Source organism: Diceros bicornis, chromosome 37, assembly GCF_020826845.1.
Source record: "Diceros bicornis minor isolate mBicDic1 chromosome 37, mDicBic1.mat.cur, whole genome shotgun sequence".
Classification (NCBI taxonomy): Eukaryota; Metazoa; Chordata; class Mammalia; order Perissodactyla; family Rhinocerotidae; genus Diceros; species Diceros bicornis.
In genome coordinates, this window is record NC_080776.1 from 14,829,013 (window position 1) to 14,848,649 (window position 19,637).

General features: G+C 36.4%; 1 protein-coding gene across 1 annotated transcript in view; it reads left to right on the forward strand.

Moving 5' to 3' along the window:
- The first annotated feature begins 6,084 nt into the window (after nucleotides 1–6,084).
- NYAP2 (neuronal tyrosine-phosphorylated phosphoinositide-3-kinase adaptor 2) overlaps nucleotides 6,085–19,637 on the forward strand; it is a 248,081-nt gene continuing 234,528 nt past the window's right edge. Inside the window, exon 1 of the mRNA XM_058533478.1 lies at nucleotides 6,085–6,305. Within this exon, the coding sequence (XP_058389461.1) occupies nucleotides 6,085–6,305 (221 nt within the window). The remainder of the gene's footprint in view (nucleotides 6,306–19,637) is intronic.

The window sequence follows — 19,637 nt, forward strand, 5'->3', positions numbered from 1 at the left end:
TATGTGAAATCAGCAAATTTTAGATATTAATTTGCATACATATTTTACATATGTATATGAAGCCTGATTATTTAAATACATATAGTTTCACAATGTGTTTTCAAATTGGTCTGAGTACATGTAAAAAATGTAAAAGAACTTTTTCTCCTGCTGAACAAAAAATATAGTCAAAATTGCCTTGGGAAACTTTTATTTGGATGAATCGATAATACTGGGCAAAATAGAATTTTCTCTCTCAGAGAAGATGCAATGATTGGAGTGGGAGGGAAAATCAAATTTTAATAACTCAAATTCTACTAACTTCCTCTCAGCAATGAGACAGGTGTGATTTGAAACCTCAGAAATAAATAAGGAGTGGGGACTAGAAAACTTTCCTATATGCAAATAAAATGAAAAACATAAATGTGAAATGAAGGCGAAATGTCTAGGCTTTCTACCACGAAATTTATTTCCTTGTATGTATTTTGTTTTACGCAGTTAACACAAACAGCAGTATAAGGATAGCATAAAATAAACTTCACCTTAATTTAGCTATAACATTTTCTTATAGGGTTCATTGTGATCTAAAATCTAAGAAGCTTACAGAACTTTAAGAATTTGGGAGCAGTTCTCTCCCAAAGAAGTGTTTTTTCTTCCTCTACCACTCAGTCTATGGAAAATATCTGGATTAATGGAATTTTCACAACTTTATATCTTGGAAAACCAAAGTTTTAGATGAAGAACAGCTCCATTTCAGAAATTCTGAGTACAGACTTTAAGAAAAGAAAAAAGAACCAGCACCCTTGAGAGCCAGTGGACTAATTCACTCAGATGGTACTGGTAGTGGTATTAGAATCCTGCTTTGGGTAAATGGTGGTCAATGCTCAATAGGAAGGCTCTGCCTGAGAAGTCAGTGTACACATCCACTGGAGCCAGTCCTGAAGGAGCCAGAGTGGTTGCTGTCACAATGCATGAAATTACACTAAAGGAGGAATTTGTTCTGAATTTTAATAAAAGGAAAGAGAAATTTTTTAACATGTATGAGAAGACGGCACACCTAATATTTATCTAACTCTCTTTTATGTCTTTTCTTCAAAAACAACCTGTAATTAATCAAAAGCCTCTATACTGCGAGGGAATCCAATCTTGATACCAGTGAGTGCCACATTAAATATCCTCTGGTAAACTGAGGCCACACAAAATTAATTCCTTAATCTACAAAGAGAATAAGCCATGTAAATGCATGATTTTAGTTAAAGGTTTTGCATACACTTATTTCTCAAAATGTGCCCCCATTTTTTTTTTGGCTTTAACACTAAAAGTCATGCAGTGTCTCAGTTTCTTGAGTTCCTTGGATGCTAGCAGTGACTACAGAAAGAGAAAAAAGGAAGTGAATTTTTTAGTTTCAATGGATTCCATTTGGATATCCTTAGGTATATTTTATGCTCTGCATATATATGTAATGGATAGTTTTATTTCAGTGGAAACAATTGTAAAGAAATGTCATGTTACTTTCAGCTCTAGGCTCAGTATTGGTACAGTACAGTGACGATTTTACACAAAAGAAAATAAAGAAATGGTTAATTCAATAATAATTTAAAATGTTTAATGTTTTAAATATGATCTGAATTGCACCAGTTTAAATTGGTGCATCTTAGCTGAATAGAGCGAAATTTCAAATTTTGGGTAGAGTCACAATATTGTACAAAGTAATCTTTCTGAAGGGTGTGGTCAATAGGAAATAAATAACAAAAGTGAAAGAATAAAATAAAATAAAGCTGAACGATTAACCATCTAGTTGTATTTAAACCAACATTTGTAGCTTTTATTAGAATGGCAATGATTCTAAACACAGTGATTTAGAAATTAAACAAAAGGAATCTCTTATGAATGCAGAACACAGCAGTGAAGGAAAGGCGTAAAGTGAAGATGTGAAGTTATCTGTGATTTGTATGGGAATTCTGATCTTGGTCATTTTAGATGCTTTCCCAGGAGAGTCTCTACCACGAATTTTAAATATTGGCCACAACTTCCAAGAAAAAGAACATACACACAAAAGTCTTGCACTATTTGAATCAACACTGTGCATTCCAAAGAAATCATATCTGCCTAGTGGGTGAAGACTACGGGTGCCAACTTTCAACCAATGCTCTAGGGAGGGCTAAAATGTCTAATTTGTTTTGAGCAAAATGTCTACAGATACACATCTGTTCAAACAACAGTGTTGCCCATAGAAATGCGAAGTTTCCCTTCAATCTTACCCGCTCTCTTGTCACAAATTTCCCAGGCAATAATTTGAGGTCTAGTAAGTTAGACTCTCTTATTTATTGTGATATATCTAAAGATGCTACTTGAAGGCGAGGGGTCCATTTGCTTCTTAACTACAGTCTTCTAAGATGCCGACATTAGGAATTAGGTGCTCAAGACAAGCCTTTGTAAAATGTTTGTATATGGTATAGGATTGTCATTCAAGGGCCAGAAATGAACTTGATTTAATACCAAACAGTCAAAATGCAGCCAAGTCTTTAGCGGTAACAAACATACCTTATTCAATATCTATCTTAGCCATAAATATCAATTTCTGACAGACAAACAGATTTATGATCATACTTGTCTGTGGGTTCTCACTGCCTGGAAATGGTAACAGTTATAACGAAGTAGACACTGAATGTAAGGTTTGCTTTTCTTTAGTGAGGCCATGAATCTGTTTATTCATAGTTTAGTTGCCTGAGAAACACCCTTTGGCTTGGAAGGGTGGAGTCCAAATGTTTGAGAGATACGATGAGCTTTGTGGTTCTTATGTTCCAAAGTCCTTATGTTCCAAAGTCCTTATGTTCCAGATGTGGAAAATGGGGCAGAATGGATAAGTGGTCTGTCTACACGCATTTGGATAGTGGGCAAATCTGTTAACTCCTTTCATGGCCTCCTTTTGCACACTGATGACTAAGAATGTTGAACTGCGCTAAACATTCTATTCACTTACGTTTCAAAGTAAAAATATGTTCATCGAAGTGTTATTACTAAACATAATCTTGACCACAGTTAAGAATTGGGAAAAGTATCTAATAGTAATGTTAGTGACTGGTAATTATGGTCATATTTATTGAACACTCACATATATTTTCTAACTGAATCCTCACAACAACGTAAGGAGGTAACTACTATTCTAACCATCATTTTAAAAATGTGGAAACTGAACTTTAACTTACACGAAGTCATAGATCTAGGGGTGCCTTCATTGGAATTTTTAGGCCATATTGCTCGAATTCTCAGCTGTGTTCTTCAGGAGTGCCTCACTGCCCCCCTACATTGTAAACCTTTTATGTGTGGACAAGGGAGCAGATAAGTGTGATGCTTAAACATTGGCAGGGCCCAAGTCCATTTTTTATTTTTATTTTTGAAGACTAAATATAACTGTTGAAAAGTGTTCCTTGTTCATCCTCAAAAATAGTGGCCATAAACTGTGACAAACTAATGAATGCCACCACTGCCACCTGAATCAGTGTCCTTGTCACACTGTATTGCAATTGTTTATTTACTGTGCTCTTATGTTGCAGTGTGAGCGCCTATAGGGACACAATTCTGCCTTTATCAGTGACTAGTTCATAATAGATGCTCAAGAAATACTTGAATAAATGAATGATTATAGAATCAATCACCACTCTAGACCTAGATGACATAAGCATGTTCACAAACATTCATCCAATTCTCATTACTCTGAAGATTTACTAGATTTTATGGTTGATTTTCATCCCCTAAATTTTCATCTCAATTAAAAAAAAAACTTATAACTTTCATAGTACAAATACTTTATGATAATATTATTTAATATTTTCTCAGAATAAACATAATTTAAACTCCAGGCAATTTGAAAGACCACTTAGGAAGATCATTAATTTTCAAAGGTACACAGTTAACCTTGTTAATATTTGGAATATGTAAACTGTATAAAAAGAATCGTTGGTGTCCTTTGAAGGGGAGGAAAACTTAAGGGAAGAAATGAAAACTTTTGGGTGATGCCTTACACAATGGGAAATATACAGTTTTGCTCGAGGGCAAAGTAGGAGTGATCATCTTCCACCCTGAGGCATTATCTCTAAAATCCTTGTAATACTGACTTAGCTTGCTTAGCTGTGCTAGAATCGATTGCCATAAAGTTATGCAGATCTTTTTTTATCCAGGCACTCCTAGTGCTGAAGTTCTTAGTAGAAGTGAGTTCCCAATAATGGTAATACTTTAGCTCTCTGAGAATCACGTTCTTAGTATTTTTTCCCGAAAATTGCAATCATTTGTAGCCATAATTTCCTATTCCTATGAATGTCCACCACTTAAGCATCTAAACTGATGAACTGATATTAAAATACAATTCAATTACATCAGATAGTTGGTATTAAAAGACTATTTCATTTGCCAATGCATTATGGCTTAAACCTGAACCAAACATAATAAAATTTATAACAAAAAATCATAAATCAACAAACAACTTGTCTATCCTCTAGTTTCAACAATTTCTTACAGATTGGGGAATAAATCCTTAAATTTAGAATAGGCTTCAAATAATGTATGGATTGACTGGCAGCTGAAATGATAAGAAGTGAAGTTTCCATAGCTACGATCCAGGTTATGGATCATGATTATACTTTTAAAAAAAATCAGAATGAAAATGATTTGTAACAGTGAGAATGAAAGTTGAGGACTTCTACATTAAATAGTTGAGCTGATATTTTAAAAATATCTTTCTGAGCCTTTTAAAGAAAGTAAAAGATGTAAAGGTAATTTATAATTTTTAAATGGCCAACTTTTTTCCCTTGTTAATTGATTTCACTTTTGATTTTTCAATCTGACTCAATTATAGCAGTTTCCTATACCACCGTGAATATGCAATTGAGGACAGTAAGCCTTATTAAGCTAGAAGGGTAAAATACTTGCCTTGGATGTAATTAATTAAACCTCAGTTCTATTTTTGATTGATTAAAGCACAATTTCTCTATCCCCTGGCTTCATTGATTTCCATGATTCATTGGATATCTCTACTTCAAGGCATGCTGATTTTCATAGCCTGGTTATCCATCCACCCATCCATCTAAACACATATACACATTTGACATTACTATTGCTGCCAATCTTCCATCTTGTTCTTTTATTATGGTAATATTTGTTAACATTATCATATGCTTATTACAGTCGAACTTAATTCATTACAGTTATCCCCTCTCTTAATCTTCACATTAGCTGGAGGTAGAGTTATAACTTCATCATTTTATAGGTGAGTGTAATAGGCATTGGTTGAAAGTCCTATGTTTTTGTTGTTTTTGCTTTTGATTTGGCTTTGCTTTTTCAGTGACCCTTTCTGTGGCTCAGGTTTTTAAACTTTCACGTAGCAACAATAATCACAGTTGTCACTGCCTGAATTACCAGACTGGTCACTGATTAACGTGGTCCTGGTAATCTATGATATTTGAGTTAGAGTATGAAGCCATTATAGAGCATCATTTTGGAAAATAATGGAGTGTTGAAAAGAGATTATTTCCAAAACAAATTATATTAGAAATATGTATTTCCTTGCTTACTGCTATATTTTGCATGAATGGTTCAGATGCATAAATCTTAATTTAAAATCGTAAAGAAAACACACACAATAAGAAAATTTGTTCCAAATAATTATATCATTTTGCTTGAAATTGAACAGAAAAGGCTTTATGGCGATCATAAATAAGTGAAGCTTAGATCTGATGTATCTTATTGGCATAAAAACATTTTTGAGAGACAAAATCATGACTCAAATTACATAAACCAAATGTCTATCTTAGCACATAATATTTGCACTCTCACATTACCTTTCAGCTCAAGACCTTTGCTCTTTGATATGCTAATTTTGCTGCTTTGAGGGAATGTTGGCCACTTAGGCGACAGTCATTTTATGTTTCCTTCAAATACTCGCCTTGTTTGTAATTTCTAATGAAACATTTTCTGCAAATGGATTCTACCACAACATTGGAGTTTGGGGCTGACAAGATTAGGGAGAATAAATAGCACCTTGCTTTCATCCTCATCTTTGATGAATGTAAAATGTGTTCTCATCCTACAGGAAGTGTTCCTTTTTACATGCTATCCTCCAAGATGATGAGCTCTAATCCTGAGGAAGACCCTTTGGACACATTTCTCCAGTATATTGAGGATATGGGGATGAAAGCCTATGATGGCTTGGTTATTCAGAATGCATCGGACATTGCTCGAGAGAATGATCGCTTGAGAAACGAAACAAACCTGGCCTACTTGAAGGAGAAGAATGAAAAACGCCGGAGACAAGAAGAAGCAATAAAACGGTAACTATAAATAAAAGTATTCCGAGTTTTGTGCGCACAAGGGAATCTGTGAGTTCTGCAAAGGCTGTGATGTTGTCGTCTGGTCAAGAAGGGGCTTGTCAAAGTTAGACTTAATGAGACAAAGTGAAAATGGCACAATATATGACAAAAACGCAATCCATCCTATTGACAGGATCCTTGCCTTGGTTTACAAAAGTAATTTACTTGCGTGTTGTGCATATGCAGGGGCAGATGGGATGGGGAAGGAATTCAATTTCCTCTAGATAAAAGTTCATACTGAACAATCTCTTGATAAAAGCCCAAAGGAACACACAAACACTTTAATAGCCAATGTTTGATGGAAACTTCTCAACTTTAATGGTCTTGTTTATAGTTCTTACCTTATAATAGAGTTCATCTTCCCCCTAGATTATAAAAAGATTTGTCAATAATTAGAATTATTTGAGTCTCTGAAGGCAGGTGGAACCCTCAGTGGGTGCTCTCTGTGCAGAATTTTACGGCTGTTACATCTCTTGTCTGGTACCGAGTGCCCCAGTTTGGTTCAAACGAAATGACTTTTATGCTGCAAAACCGACCAGCTGCAAGCAAATAAGCCCCAGATTGCAGCTTCCAAATTGAAGCTAAGTTTCCTAGGACACTGAGGCCAAAAGAAGGATATACATCTTTTGATTTTTCAAAAGAATGTTACAGTGTTTTGTGTGTGGGTGAGTATGTTTTCCAGAGGTACAGGTAAAGACATGTTGTGTTTGATAGAATCCCGTTCTTCTGGGGAGTCCCTTTACTATGTGCAAAGACGCAGAATTTAGGGAACCATGTTGATTAGCTGGATAACTGAATAATAATAGTTAAGCTATATTGATAGTTGGTGGATTTTTCATCTAATCTGGCGTCAACACTTTTGCTTACTCTCTGTGAACATTGTGATATTAAGGAAAAGAAAATATTCTTTTAAGATGAACTATTCATCCTTATAAAGGAGCTAGGTAAGCATTTGATGGCAAATAACTTTATATGAAAATATCGGCGGGGAGAGGAAGAGAGATTTGGAAACAAAGAAATTAAAATTTTGTAGAGGATCATTTTGAAAGAGTGTAATCTTTTTTCTCTATATTATTAAAATGGAGATCCATTCTATTACCAGGTATAAAAGTGTTTGTAAAATTGCATACTTGATAAACATTTTTATCACTATTCACAATTGCATATATTTGTCTTTAAGTCTATTGATTTGTTGCTGGGGACTATGTAATTTTTTATTTCTACCTAATTTCAGTTGGTATCACAGATTCCTTTCTAGGATACACTAAGTCCCCTTTCTTAGGACAGTTTTTTTCTGTGAAGTACTTCTAATGGACATCTGTGTGCATGTGAGCATTTTACTTTACTTTTACGAGTCTCAGTTTTCTAAAGTTCAAAACAAAAAAGGATAGGCTACATGATTTATAAAGTACCTTCACCTCTAAAATCTAAAGTTTCCCAATCTTGGCATTAAAACTCAACAATTTGTTCTTTTCTATAAGCATATAAACAGAATTATTTGCTGGATAGTTCCCTTAGATTTTTCAGAACACCCACAATGTGCTTATCACTGTACTGTTAGCTCCTGTGTTCCATCAACAGGCTTCAGAAGGTTTCTATTGAAAGATCCATGGATACTAAGACAGCAAAAATGGCTCATTTTTAGGTGATATATTTTCAAATATTCAAAGGGGCATAAACAACAATTCCAAAGAAGTCTAATGTCCCAGGGATGGGAGCAGGAATTTAGGCAGATGGAGACACAGCAAAACTTTGTCATTGCATAGTAAGTGAAGTCCAGGAAATTCAGTTATGTGAACTTTGAGTTGGTTCCTGCTAGATTAACAAAGCAATATTTTCTAGAATTATGTTGCAAAGCATAAAAGTAAAGAGAATTCAAATCACACATTGAATTGAAGAAGTCCCAAATGATCTGGAGACATTTGCTTTCACATCACCCCCTCCGCACAGGATAAAATTTTAGTGTAGTTCTGTTTGAGAATAGAGCAAAGGAGAGGAGTAAGTCACTCACCATGTGTTGTTGTTGTTTTTCTTAATCCGCATCGATGGTTTATTTGAAACAGTTTTGCTGAGTGTGAGGGTTCTTTCTTGCATCAGATGAGCGAGGACGCAAAAAGGGGAGGAAAAAAAGGTACTTGTCAGTTTGAAATTCACAGACAGTTTATCTTTCTATAATTAGATTAGGAGAACAATGAAGAACCCACTGGTAGCAGGAAGAAGCAAGAGTCTTCTAGGTCTGACATTTGATGAGCTAGGTATTCAGTTATTGTGCATTTCCATTGTTTTCATGGCAGAACATATGGCAGAGCCTTGGGAACACACATGCCTGAAGACAGGTCACACTTATGTTCCATAACTATGCTGCTTGCAGAGCTGCTGTTGCCACGTAGTTGGTGTTATCCACAGGAGAGTTATAAAGTTTTGTACTTTATGTTAGAGCAACCTAGTGGCAGTGGGATTTTAGATGATAAGGCCATTCAGAATTTGTCCATAGTTGGTATAGTTGAAGAATAAACCAAGTTCCCAGGCATGGGGACACCAACAAGAGGTAAGCAGACTTCCAGGTCCTAGTAAAGTGGTCTTATGTTCAAGTTGAATTTTGACCCCAACCCTGAAATAAGTGGTCAAGCAGAAAGACTTAAATCTGGAAGCAAGGAATGACATTAAGCCAAGTGAGATAGAGCATCTTGCACCTGGGGTCAAGCCGACAAGAGGCAATGAGCAAACAATGCATGTAATATGTAACATGGCTGTTGCTGTCCAAGCTACAGGGTAGGTTTCCTGAGAAGAATGACTCTATTTTTCTGTACAGTTCTTGAACAAAATCTAAACCCAAATTATTGCTCAATAAACACTGGCTGTTAAATGTATTCATTGATTGGCGAAATATTTATTGAAATTTTACTAAGTGCCAGGCAATTCTGGACCTTCATGAGAGATCAATGAACAGTACAAAGTTCCTAGTTACACAGGAATTACATTCTGAGAGAAGAGTAAAGGGGAGACAACACAAAACAAATAACTACGTATAAATATATCCGACAGGTGGTAATAATTTTTTACGCCGTAAAACAAAGCGAGACATAGGAGATAAAAACAGAGACCCGAGAAGTCCTCTTAAATCGAATGACATTTGAGCAGAGACGTGAGACATTGGAAGTGTACTGCCAGAGATGTGAGCCATATGACCACCTGCGGGAAGAGAGTTCTAGGCAGAGGGAACAGCACATTTGATGTGTTCCAAGAAGAAGACAAGGCGTCATGTGGTGATGAAGTCAAAGATGGAGGGGATGTAGGCTCAGACTGGTGGTGGGCCACCAGGTAATGTAAAGTCTTATCAGCTCTTATGTTTTATTCTGAAGGAGAAAAAAATTATTGAGGATTTTTGAGCAGAGGTGCAACATGCCCTAACTGAATGTTTTACAAGAATTACTCTGGTTTCTATGTGTTGAATAGATGAAAGGGGCACAGCATGATGAAAGAAATCCAGAGAGAAAGGTTTTGCAATAATTCAGGTAAGAGATGATGATGGTTTGGACTAAGGTGGTAGCAGTAAATGTGGAGTAAGAGGATCCAATTATGGGCACCATTAGAATTTTCCAGTTAATGATATGTAGGAGTCGAGTGAGAGAGAGGAATCGAAGATGTCTCTCAAGCTGCTTTTGCTGCTGTTTAGGCTTTTGTTGTTGTTGCCATGATGTTGTGTTTTGCTTCTGTCTAAACAACAAGAATGATATTTCCGCTAAACGAAATGGTAAAGGCTAGAAGAGGAGCAAGTTTAGGTGAAATGGTGGGGAAACAGGAACTCAGCTTCAGTGTGCCAATTTTGCGAGCCCTTTTAGATATCCAAGTGGAGAATTCTGGATAGACAGTTGCATCCAGGATTCACAGTAGAGATCAAAGCTGGAGGTATAAATATGAAAGTCATATTCTATAGATTTTACAGTCATGAGCCTAGTTGAGGATACCTAGGACGTAAAATTAGATAGAGATGATAAAAGCACCCAGGACTGTTCCTTGAGGCACCTGATTTCTTACATGATAGGAACAGTAGAAGAATCCAGTAAGAACAGCCAGTGAGAGAAGAACCACAAAGGAGGGTGATGCCTCGGAGTGAAGTGACAAACGTGATTAAAGACGAGAGAGAGATTTTACTCCTACATCAAATATGTTGAAGCCTGAGAATGGACCAATGTCTTTTGCCATATGGGTGTTGTTGATAAGAACAGTTTCAGTGGAGGGCTGGGGACAAAACCCAGTGGGGTTATGTTCATGAGAAAGTGGGAAGAAAGGAATGGAAATAATATAGAGAACTATTTTGAGTACCTTTGAGTTTAAAAAAAATTCAAAAACATGGAGAGTAGTTGAAGGGGCAAGCGGGATCTATGGCAGTTTGTTTTTCTATTTTTATCCTTTAAGAAGAGAGAAAACAAGCTTATTTAAAATGCTGATATGGATGATTACGGTAGAAGGGGAAACGTTAATGAGTTAGGAGAGGGAAAGAAAAATTACTGTGATTATGTCCTTGAGTAGGTAAGAAGGGACGTGATCTAAAGTGTCCTAGTTAGGAGCACAGACTACTCAGCCATCGTAGGAGAATGGATGCTACAATATGTGGATGACTGAATGGTGAATGAATGAGTGACTAATCCTGCATGAAAAGGCCCCAAACTTGACTCATCATGTACCAAACTGCATTTTATTATTGTACCCATAGCTGTTACATGTGCTAGGAATTGAAAGATGTAGTGTGTGTCTTGCTATCAGTAACTCTTCCCACTCTCTCCTACACCCCTTCCCCAAATATTTTTCTGAAATCCTAATTTAAAGTGCAAATACTTTTGGAAGGGACAAAATACTAGTAAAGCCTCTTAAATTGTTGAGACTTCTCAGATGTCTTTTTTTCCCAAAAGTAGGGCACACGTACAGTGTGAGGACATAGAAGTCTCTGGATGTTGCTGGGGGTGGGGCTGGAGAGAGAAAAGTGAAAGGGGCCAAACAAGGAGGATGGGACAGGAGGAGGAGACTAACAAGACTCCCATGACTCTGTGACAAGGCTGGCTGTCGATCTCTCAAGTCATCCCATCTCAGAATCCATTGTAATGTCCAAATTCAATTTTATTTTGTTCGTGTGGTGATTAGTATCGTGGCGTTCTGACAATTAAAAATATAATAATCTTATATATTACAGAAACCTTCACAGTACGTTTTTAGAATCGCTTCAACTTTCCTAATAGAAGATGTATTTTTAATATTTTTGCAAACTCCATAGCAAAATTCTGGTCACACAGGCAACTTGGGGTTCCAGGGATGGCGACAGAAGCAGAATACCCATATCTAAATTTCACACATATTTTAATATGCAATTTATGTCAAGTTGTAGAGAAAATTCAACGTGACATTAATGAACACAGTCCAAGCAATTAAAATTCTTTATCATGTCTGCTGAATGCCTTCTTTAATATATACTATGATTTAATATATAGGATGTAAATGCTAGAAATCTAAAGATGGGGCATGTTTGACCTTGAAAAGGCATTGATGATAATTCTCTGTGAAATATGCCAGTTGCAATTTCAGAAATGTGCAGACTGCCAAGGGTTGCTTAAAAAATGGAAATAGGATTTCATACGATTGACCTTTTGGATCACATATGTGCTGAAATGCCTTTGTGCTGAAGCTGGGAAGCTTAAAACACCGAGTTCTTAGAAAAAGAATATCCTCGTCACTTGCTCAGTGTTCCAAGTCACTGAGGCTTCTTGAGCCCAATTCCTTATTTTTAAACTAACTTGAGCCCCTCGTCACTACTAACTTTCTTGTACCTTCACTTCCATTTCTCAAATGGGGTTTTACTGACAAGGCTTACTGGGTGAAAAATTCTAAGTAAATAAAGAGTGATACTGTTAGTGCTTTTCTTAACAGCTCCGAATAATATTTGGTGAGAAGGAAAGAGAGAGAAAGACTTCGAGGAGAAAAGTTAATGGAGAATGAAAAAATTATTTCAGTAGCTCATCATTTCTGCTATTTTAAATCCTAATGGTTTTGTGCAGGCACTGTTAAATGAGATTTACTTTTTATTAAAAAGCCTATAAGAAAACAAACACTCAAAACCTACAGCTTCAAACAAGTGTGCTCACTCGAGATGGGTTACAAAAGCCTAGTTTGTCATGTGTGGGGATGAAAAGGGATGTTTAAGAAACAGTGATGTTAAGTATTGAATCATTGACGCAGTACAGGCACCAGCCATTAAGGAGGAGGAAACGGATCAATGAGAATAGAGCCTGGCTACAAACAACCTGTAAGGCAGCACCTGTGTGTACCTGTGACTGTAAGGCCTGCTTTGAAGGTTCGCTATTTACAGGTAACACCTTGTTTAGGACATCAAGTCAGGATATTCACTGAAGAGGATGGACAATCAAAATACCATCTGGTCTACCAAACGCACGCTTAGGTTTTTTTCACGTAAATTTTTCTTTCTGGATTCTGGAACTAGTCCCTGCACTGTCTCATTTTCCTATTAGCCACAGTATTTTGAAAACAACATAGGAAATATCCCTTAAATAAAAAGCAACAAGAAAATCTGATCCCAATACATGTTTTTCTGAGTGTGTTTTCTATTATAGGAAGAGGTTGGATTTTTTTTCTAATGAAACAAATGCTACATTAGTGAAATTTTCCCAAACATTGCGAATCTGGAAGACAGCTCTCGACTGTAGCAAAGTGGTTCTGACACAAAGGACGACTTAGGCTGATTAGGGACGTCTCTATTCCCAGTGGATTCTCTCAAGGGATCTATATGAGGTTATATTTCCTCTTTAAAAGTGACAGTCAGAAATGGAATTAGATTACTCACAGCTCCTTTAAAAAATACATGCAATTGTATACTAGTAGGTATACTTGGAAGCTATGTTTGAAGGTTTCAGTATTTCTGTTAGCTAAACAGAAACAAAGGACCGCTCAAGTCCATCCTTTAAACCATGGAGGAAAAAAAAAGTAAAAATAAAAATAAAGAATTTGCTTTTCCTTTACTAAAACATTGCTACCTAAAAGGTGAATAGTTACAGTACCAAAGTTTCAAATTGGTTAATATTTTAAATGATTATCCAAAGACATAATTATCCAGAAAGCTCGTTGAGAAATGTTAGCAGTTACATAAATCCTCTTTAGATAGTTATGGCTTCTGGAGTCATACTTGTGATTTGTGGCAGAAGACTTCATGGAAATGAGAGCATTTATTGAAGTGCGTTTTAGTGAAAGATGTATCCATTCAGTGCAGCATGAATAGCTACTTTGGTCACAAATAGATAATCTCATTGGGCTTGTTTTAATTGGAAGCATGTAGAAAAATGAAATATCCTCTTTGTGTATCAAAACAGATGTTGAAGCACCATTGCGCAGGTAAAGTGAGGATAGTTAAATGAACCAGGGTTCAGAAACACAACTGTGTCAACTTTTAGAAAAAAAAAATAAAATAAATAAAAGTCTGAATAAAAAAAAAAAAGAAATATTCTACAGCTAGTCTTAGAATATTTAGAAATACTCTACGATCAGCTATAGTTTCTACAGTAGGAGCACAGGAAACAAACCCAAAAAGCCCTTAGCCATACTCCCATCTAGAATGAAACTCAAATCTGCAGCTTGTCAGGGTTTTGCTGGAATGAATCAGCTGATCTGATCTGATGTGAATTTCTGACCTAATTTTGCTGTAAGACTCGGTGCTCAAGCAGAGAAAACAAGGTTAATGTGTTGATAAGGGGGCGAGATTAAACAGCAGACAGTATCTTAACAACCCTCTCTAATTTCAGCTTCCTCTTGTGTTTGTGATTAACTCCAATCACTTTTCTATTAATCATTTCAGAGGACCACAAGCGGCTTTGCTTGTTTTTATGTTAAAATCATGCATCCAGATTTTCTTTTTTTCAAAGCTAAACAAGATATCCAGACATTGGAGTAATTTTGCTTACAATACCAAATGCAGGGGGAAATTGTTATTCATAGAACCCTACGATTAGAAGAGAGAATTCAACAATTCTCCTTGTCCGTCCCTCACTGACTGCACTTTATTGAGCCAGAAGCCAAATTGACAAGGCTGATCCTAAATGAATTGATTTATTAAAAGTGTTCTATTTTTTTTTCAGTGCTGGTGGGGAAAGTTAATATTAATGAACGTATACCTAAGGACACCACTTATGCTCGTTAATATTAACTTTCTCCACTTAGCGTAAGGACGTCACATTTGTCCATTTTGGCTGTTGTGCCAGTTCACTTTGGTGTCTGTCCTGTGGGCCGATTGTTTTCAGTAAGGGTCACCACAGTCCTAAGATGATCAATGCAAACTTTAACATTGGTCTATTTACAATTCACATTACATCTATGTTTGTAATAGAGGCGATTTTCAGTTTTTCATTCCGTCACCTGCCAGGACAGATTAGAGGCCACCTAAAGAGGGATCTTTCATGGCTCATGTTAGGGTAAGCCTCCTTCTTCTTCTCAGATACCTTTCTGAGAGCTATTTATACTTTTGGTTATTTCAACTTTAATTATATCCTGGACCTAGCACTGACTTCACATTTTATGAATCTCAGTGTCTGTTCCATATCTGAAATAAATAGACAGATGTCGGCAAGAGGAGGGGCTTTTTGGAACATAACGCCATGTGGGCCAGTCAGCATGAGAGTTAAGCTCTTCTAATGCTGGGGAAATTGCAGCGAAGAGTGGACCTTCCATACAGCCAAACCTATGGCAACCTGAATGATTGAAAAGAACCTCATTGGAAAATTTAAGGTAATCTTTCTTTTGGAAGTAATGTTAAATATTTATAGATGGTTATAGATTAATTGGGCAACAGTTTTTAGTCTAGGGCTGTTTCTTATACGCTTCAGGCTATTGAAGGATATTCTCAATCTTGAACTAAACATGGCCCTTGGGAAACGTTCGAAAACCCAGATAAGGGAAAGGAGTTGTTATGGAGCAAGGCTGTGAGTCAGGGGATTTTTTAACTACTAAAAATGCAGTATAGCTTAGAGAACATGTCTAATGTAACAGATGAAACTGCTAGAGTGGGGACTGAGTGTGTTAATAAAATAGCTCGAAGGTTTCTGTCCCACTTTGAGGTAGCCTGAAGAAAACGTCTTCATTATAAATTTATGGGTCACCTTGAAATTAATTTTAGTCATGAACTGATAGAAGGAAAAATCAGGCCCCCTCCCAAAATGAATCTCTGCTCAAAACACATGCTGCTAGTTAAAAGTTATTCCCAATGACATTCTTATTTGGAGATACACGACAGAATATTCACGTCCATGCTAGATATAAATATAACTAACCTGCCAGGAATCAGGGGGAAAAAATCTTTTTTTTTTTTTTTTAATAAAAGTACTTTCAATAAAATATACAAGGGAGAGGCTTTAAAAAATAAAAGGACCAGCATTTAAAATCCATTATTTTAATTAGTAAATTGCATTTTAGTCTTTGATTTGCAGCTAAGTATGCCACTCAGCATATTCTGTTGTTTGAATAAGAAGTGAGGTGGTTCAGCAATGGAGAAGAGCTTTACCAAGGAGACTTCTTAATTTCCTAATAGGCTGATGTTTATTTGTTGCATAGCTATTTAGTTTCTATATGAAGATTTTCATGAAGCATTTATTGAACATCTATTGTATGTCAGGTGTTGTTTTAGGTGCTTGGGATAAAGCAATGAACAAAATAGTAAAGACGATTGCCCTCACGGGATTTACAGTCAGGTGGGGGTGGGGTGAGGGAGACAGACAATGACCAAAGTATAGAGTAAGGTAAAATGTGATGTAATGAGCTCAGATCTTACTAGGACATGGAGGTCACTCTCAGGACTTCGGTTTTCACTCAACTGAGATGAGATGAAAAATCGTTGTGGTGTTTTGAAAGGAAGAATGCCATAATCTGACTTCTATAATCAAAATGAAGATCATTCTGGCTGCTATGCAGAGCAGCAAAAGTAGAGGCAGAAACATCAGTTCGGAGGCTGTAAAAACAATTATGAGGAGGGAAGATGATGGCATGGACCAGAGTTCTTGGACAGGGGTAGATGTGGTGGAATTCGAGGTAGAGTTGATGGAATTTGGTGATAGATTGGATGTGGGGTGTGAGAGCAAGATAAAAGCATAGCATTCTCATTAACTGGGATGGGGAGGGCAGCAGAAGAGGGATTTGGGTGAGGAAGGTTTTGGACATATTGAGATGTCTATTAGGCTTCCAATGATTTGTTGATATTTGTAAGAATTTCTTGTTTCGTCTTTGATCATTTGTATGTAAAAGATTGAATAATTTTATAGGAATTTGAAATACATTTCTAAAACGTACACAGACACACATTTAAGTTTGAAGAAAGATTTGTTTTTTAATGTTTATCCAGAGGAGAGCAAGCGTGTAGATTAACCAGAGCGAATGAACAACTGCCTGAAGGTCTCTGCCTTTGTGCAGAGTTAGTGGAGTCAGTCATCTTGATTGTAAGAGGTACATGATCCACACTCGCAAATGCTTTCCAGTTTAGGGCAGAAATAATAGTCCTAATCCTATGATCTAAGAAGCAAGATAAAAGGCAGATGTAGGACTGCAGAATACTTAACATTTTTGAAAAGGAAAAGTGCTCTGACAATGGGTGGATTCAATTATTAGCATTAGTTATGTTCACTTCTGGCCTTTTTGCAATGATGGAGACATTGATAATTGGTTTGTTGATTGATGCATATTGGGCTTTTTCTGTTCTTGGGTATTTCAATAAACCTGTAGATTATTACCCCATTGTGAGATGGAAATTTGGAGTAACAGTCTGTGTGTGGGTACAGGGGAAGGTAACTGAGTAGTGGGAAAATTCTAGTTCTTGGACGAAAGGTGGAATTAGTTTCTTTCATTTCCTAGCTTTAGCGAGACTCATAAAAAGTTCCTTAATTCTTAAAGTTAAGTTTACTCATTTGTTAATTAGAAATGACACTATTCATTTTGTTGTGTTGTTAAGTGTAATAAAGATAGAACACACATAGAGCAGCTAGTGGAGTAGTCAACACATTGCAGCTGCTTAGAATTGGTGGTTGCAATTATTGTTAGTATTGTTATTATTACTGTGATTGCTTTCACTGTCATCATTGTTACCTTCATCATCATCACATAATATGGTTACATTAATAATGACAAATGGCACCACGTCCAAAAAGGCTCTACCTCCATTCAGGATAGAAACGAACACAGGGAAATAAATAGGATTGTTTGCTTTGAGCATTTGCAAATGACATGTGTACCCAGCCCCCAAATGTGAATTTCTTACTGTATTATTTTATTTCATCTTCTCCATGTACACATATTTTTGCTCTTTCTCCTAAAATAGTTAAACTTACATGAGGGCTGAAAGAATTTTGGCATGTGAATAGATTCAAAGGGATACAATAATTGGTAGTTTTGCTCTTAATTATTAAACTGGCTTCCAAGAGCAGAAAAACTGTCTCTTGTGCATAGTAGGTTTAGAAACATTTGTGAAATCAGATTGTGTCGCACTCACTCGGTGTATAGACATTGGTTTTCCCAAGGGTATGGTAAATAAGCTGGCATTGCATGTGATATTTTAAATGTAATTCACTAATGAATTTCCAGATATTTTCAGGGAACCACTTTGAAAGTTTTCCCTCTTGGCATATGAGCTGCTAAATTTTCACTCTTTTCAGGGAAATGCATATTTTCTGTGAAACTGCTATAATATTTAGGCTAAAGCTAAACAGAGAAAGAAATAATGAATCATGAAGATAAAATGACTACTTCATATGTGCAAGAGCTAACGATCTAAAATGATTTTTTTGGTGTGTGAGGAAGATCAGCCCTGAGCTAAAATCCATGCCAATCCCACCTCTTTTTTTGCTGAGGAAGACCGGCCCCGAGCTAACATCTATTGCCAATCCTCCTCCCCTTTTGCCCCTTTTTCTCCCCAAAGCCCCAGTAGATAGTTGTATGGTTATAGTTGCACACCCTGCTAGTTGCTGCATGTGGGACGCCGCCTCAGCATGGCCTGACAAGCGGTGGGTTGGTGCGCGCCCGGGATCCAAACCCGGGCCGCCAGTAGTGGAGCGCATGCACTTAACCGCTAAGCCACGGGACTGGCCCCCTAAAATGATTTTTTAAAGAAAAATGTTTTGTGGTTTGATTTGTCTTCTGGAGAGCAATGTGTTTGCAATATTGCAGTGTAAATGCTACTAACAGTTTTCAGCTACGTATTGGTTTGAGGATTCTAGGGGAGCCTAGCCCAACGATAGCCTCTAACTGCCCTTTGCATGGGGAAGATCTCTTCTTTCTTTCATACTACTTGAAGCAGTAATTGTAGCTCTGACCTATCCGGCTCTATTTCAAAGAGAACCAGAATTGCATGAAGAAACATGAGCCTTTAAGAATTTTCCCAGAGGGATACCTAACCTCCTAGGATGCTTGTTGTTTGATTGTCACATGCAATTTTAAAAATTGCTGAGATGCCTGTTGTAATACACAACTGAAATAGTATTTGTTTTGGCGATAAGGGATGCAACAGGACTAGAAATCACTTGTCAAGCAAGTTATTTTATACATCATTTTTAAGGAAACATTATTTTTTCAGCAGCTGGTATTTTATTTTATTTTGGGGAGAAATGACATTTTGTGATTTAACAAAGAGTGAATAGTAATGGAAAATTTTTAAAAAAAGATAATGGGAAAATATCTTTATAATGATCAGATATCTATAAACTCTTTTCTCAGGAGAAAAGGGATGATTTCCTTTTTTATCCTCCTCCCTTACCAGGCATGAAATTATACAGTAGGGAATGTTTGATCAGAGTGAGACTAGAATCTGAAATAATTTACCCTTATGTCACCTTTGAAGTGTTTTAGAAAAAATTCGTTTAATTAATGTAAATTATTCTCTTCTGCCTATTGGCCTTGATAGTGAAACAAAGGGTTAAAAGGTGGGTAGTTTGTGACTTTTCTATGGATTTTTACTGAGTTTTGTTTGAAGCCCTAAAACCGCAGCAACTCTCAGCTCTCAACAGATCAATACAAATAACATATCTTATTTAGAAAGAAATCTCATGTGCTTTATAACTCCTGTTAGTACAGACACATTAATTTCTAGAAATTAGTCCTTTCAATTGTCAAATTTATTCTCAGATTCTTTCTTTTTTTCCATAAAATTTTACTTTTATTTCTTCTTAATAACTTTGTAGGATTTTAATTCTTTTTTCTTAGTTCCTGTGTTTTATAATACATTTCAATTCCAATCTGGTTTATGTGTGTGTGTTTTTT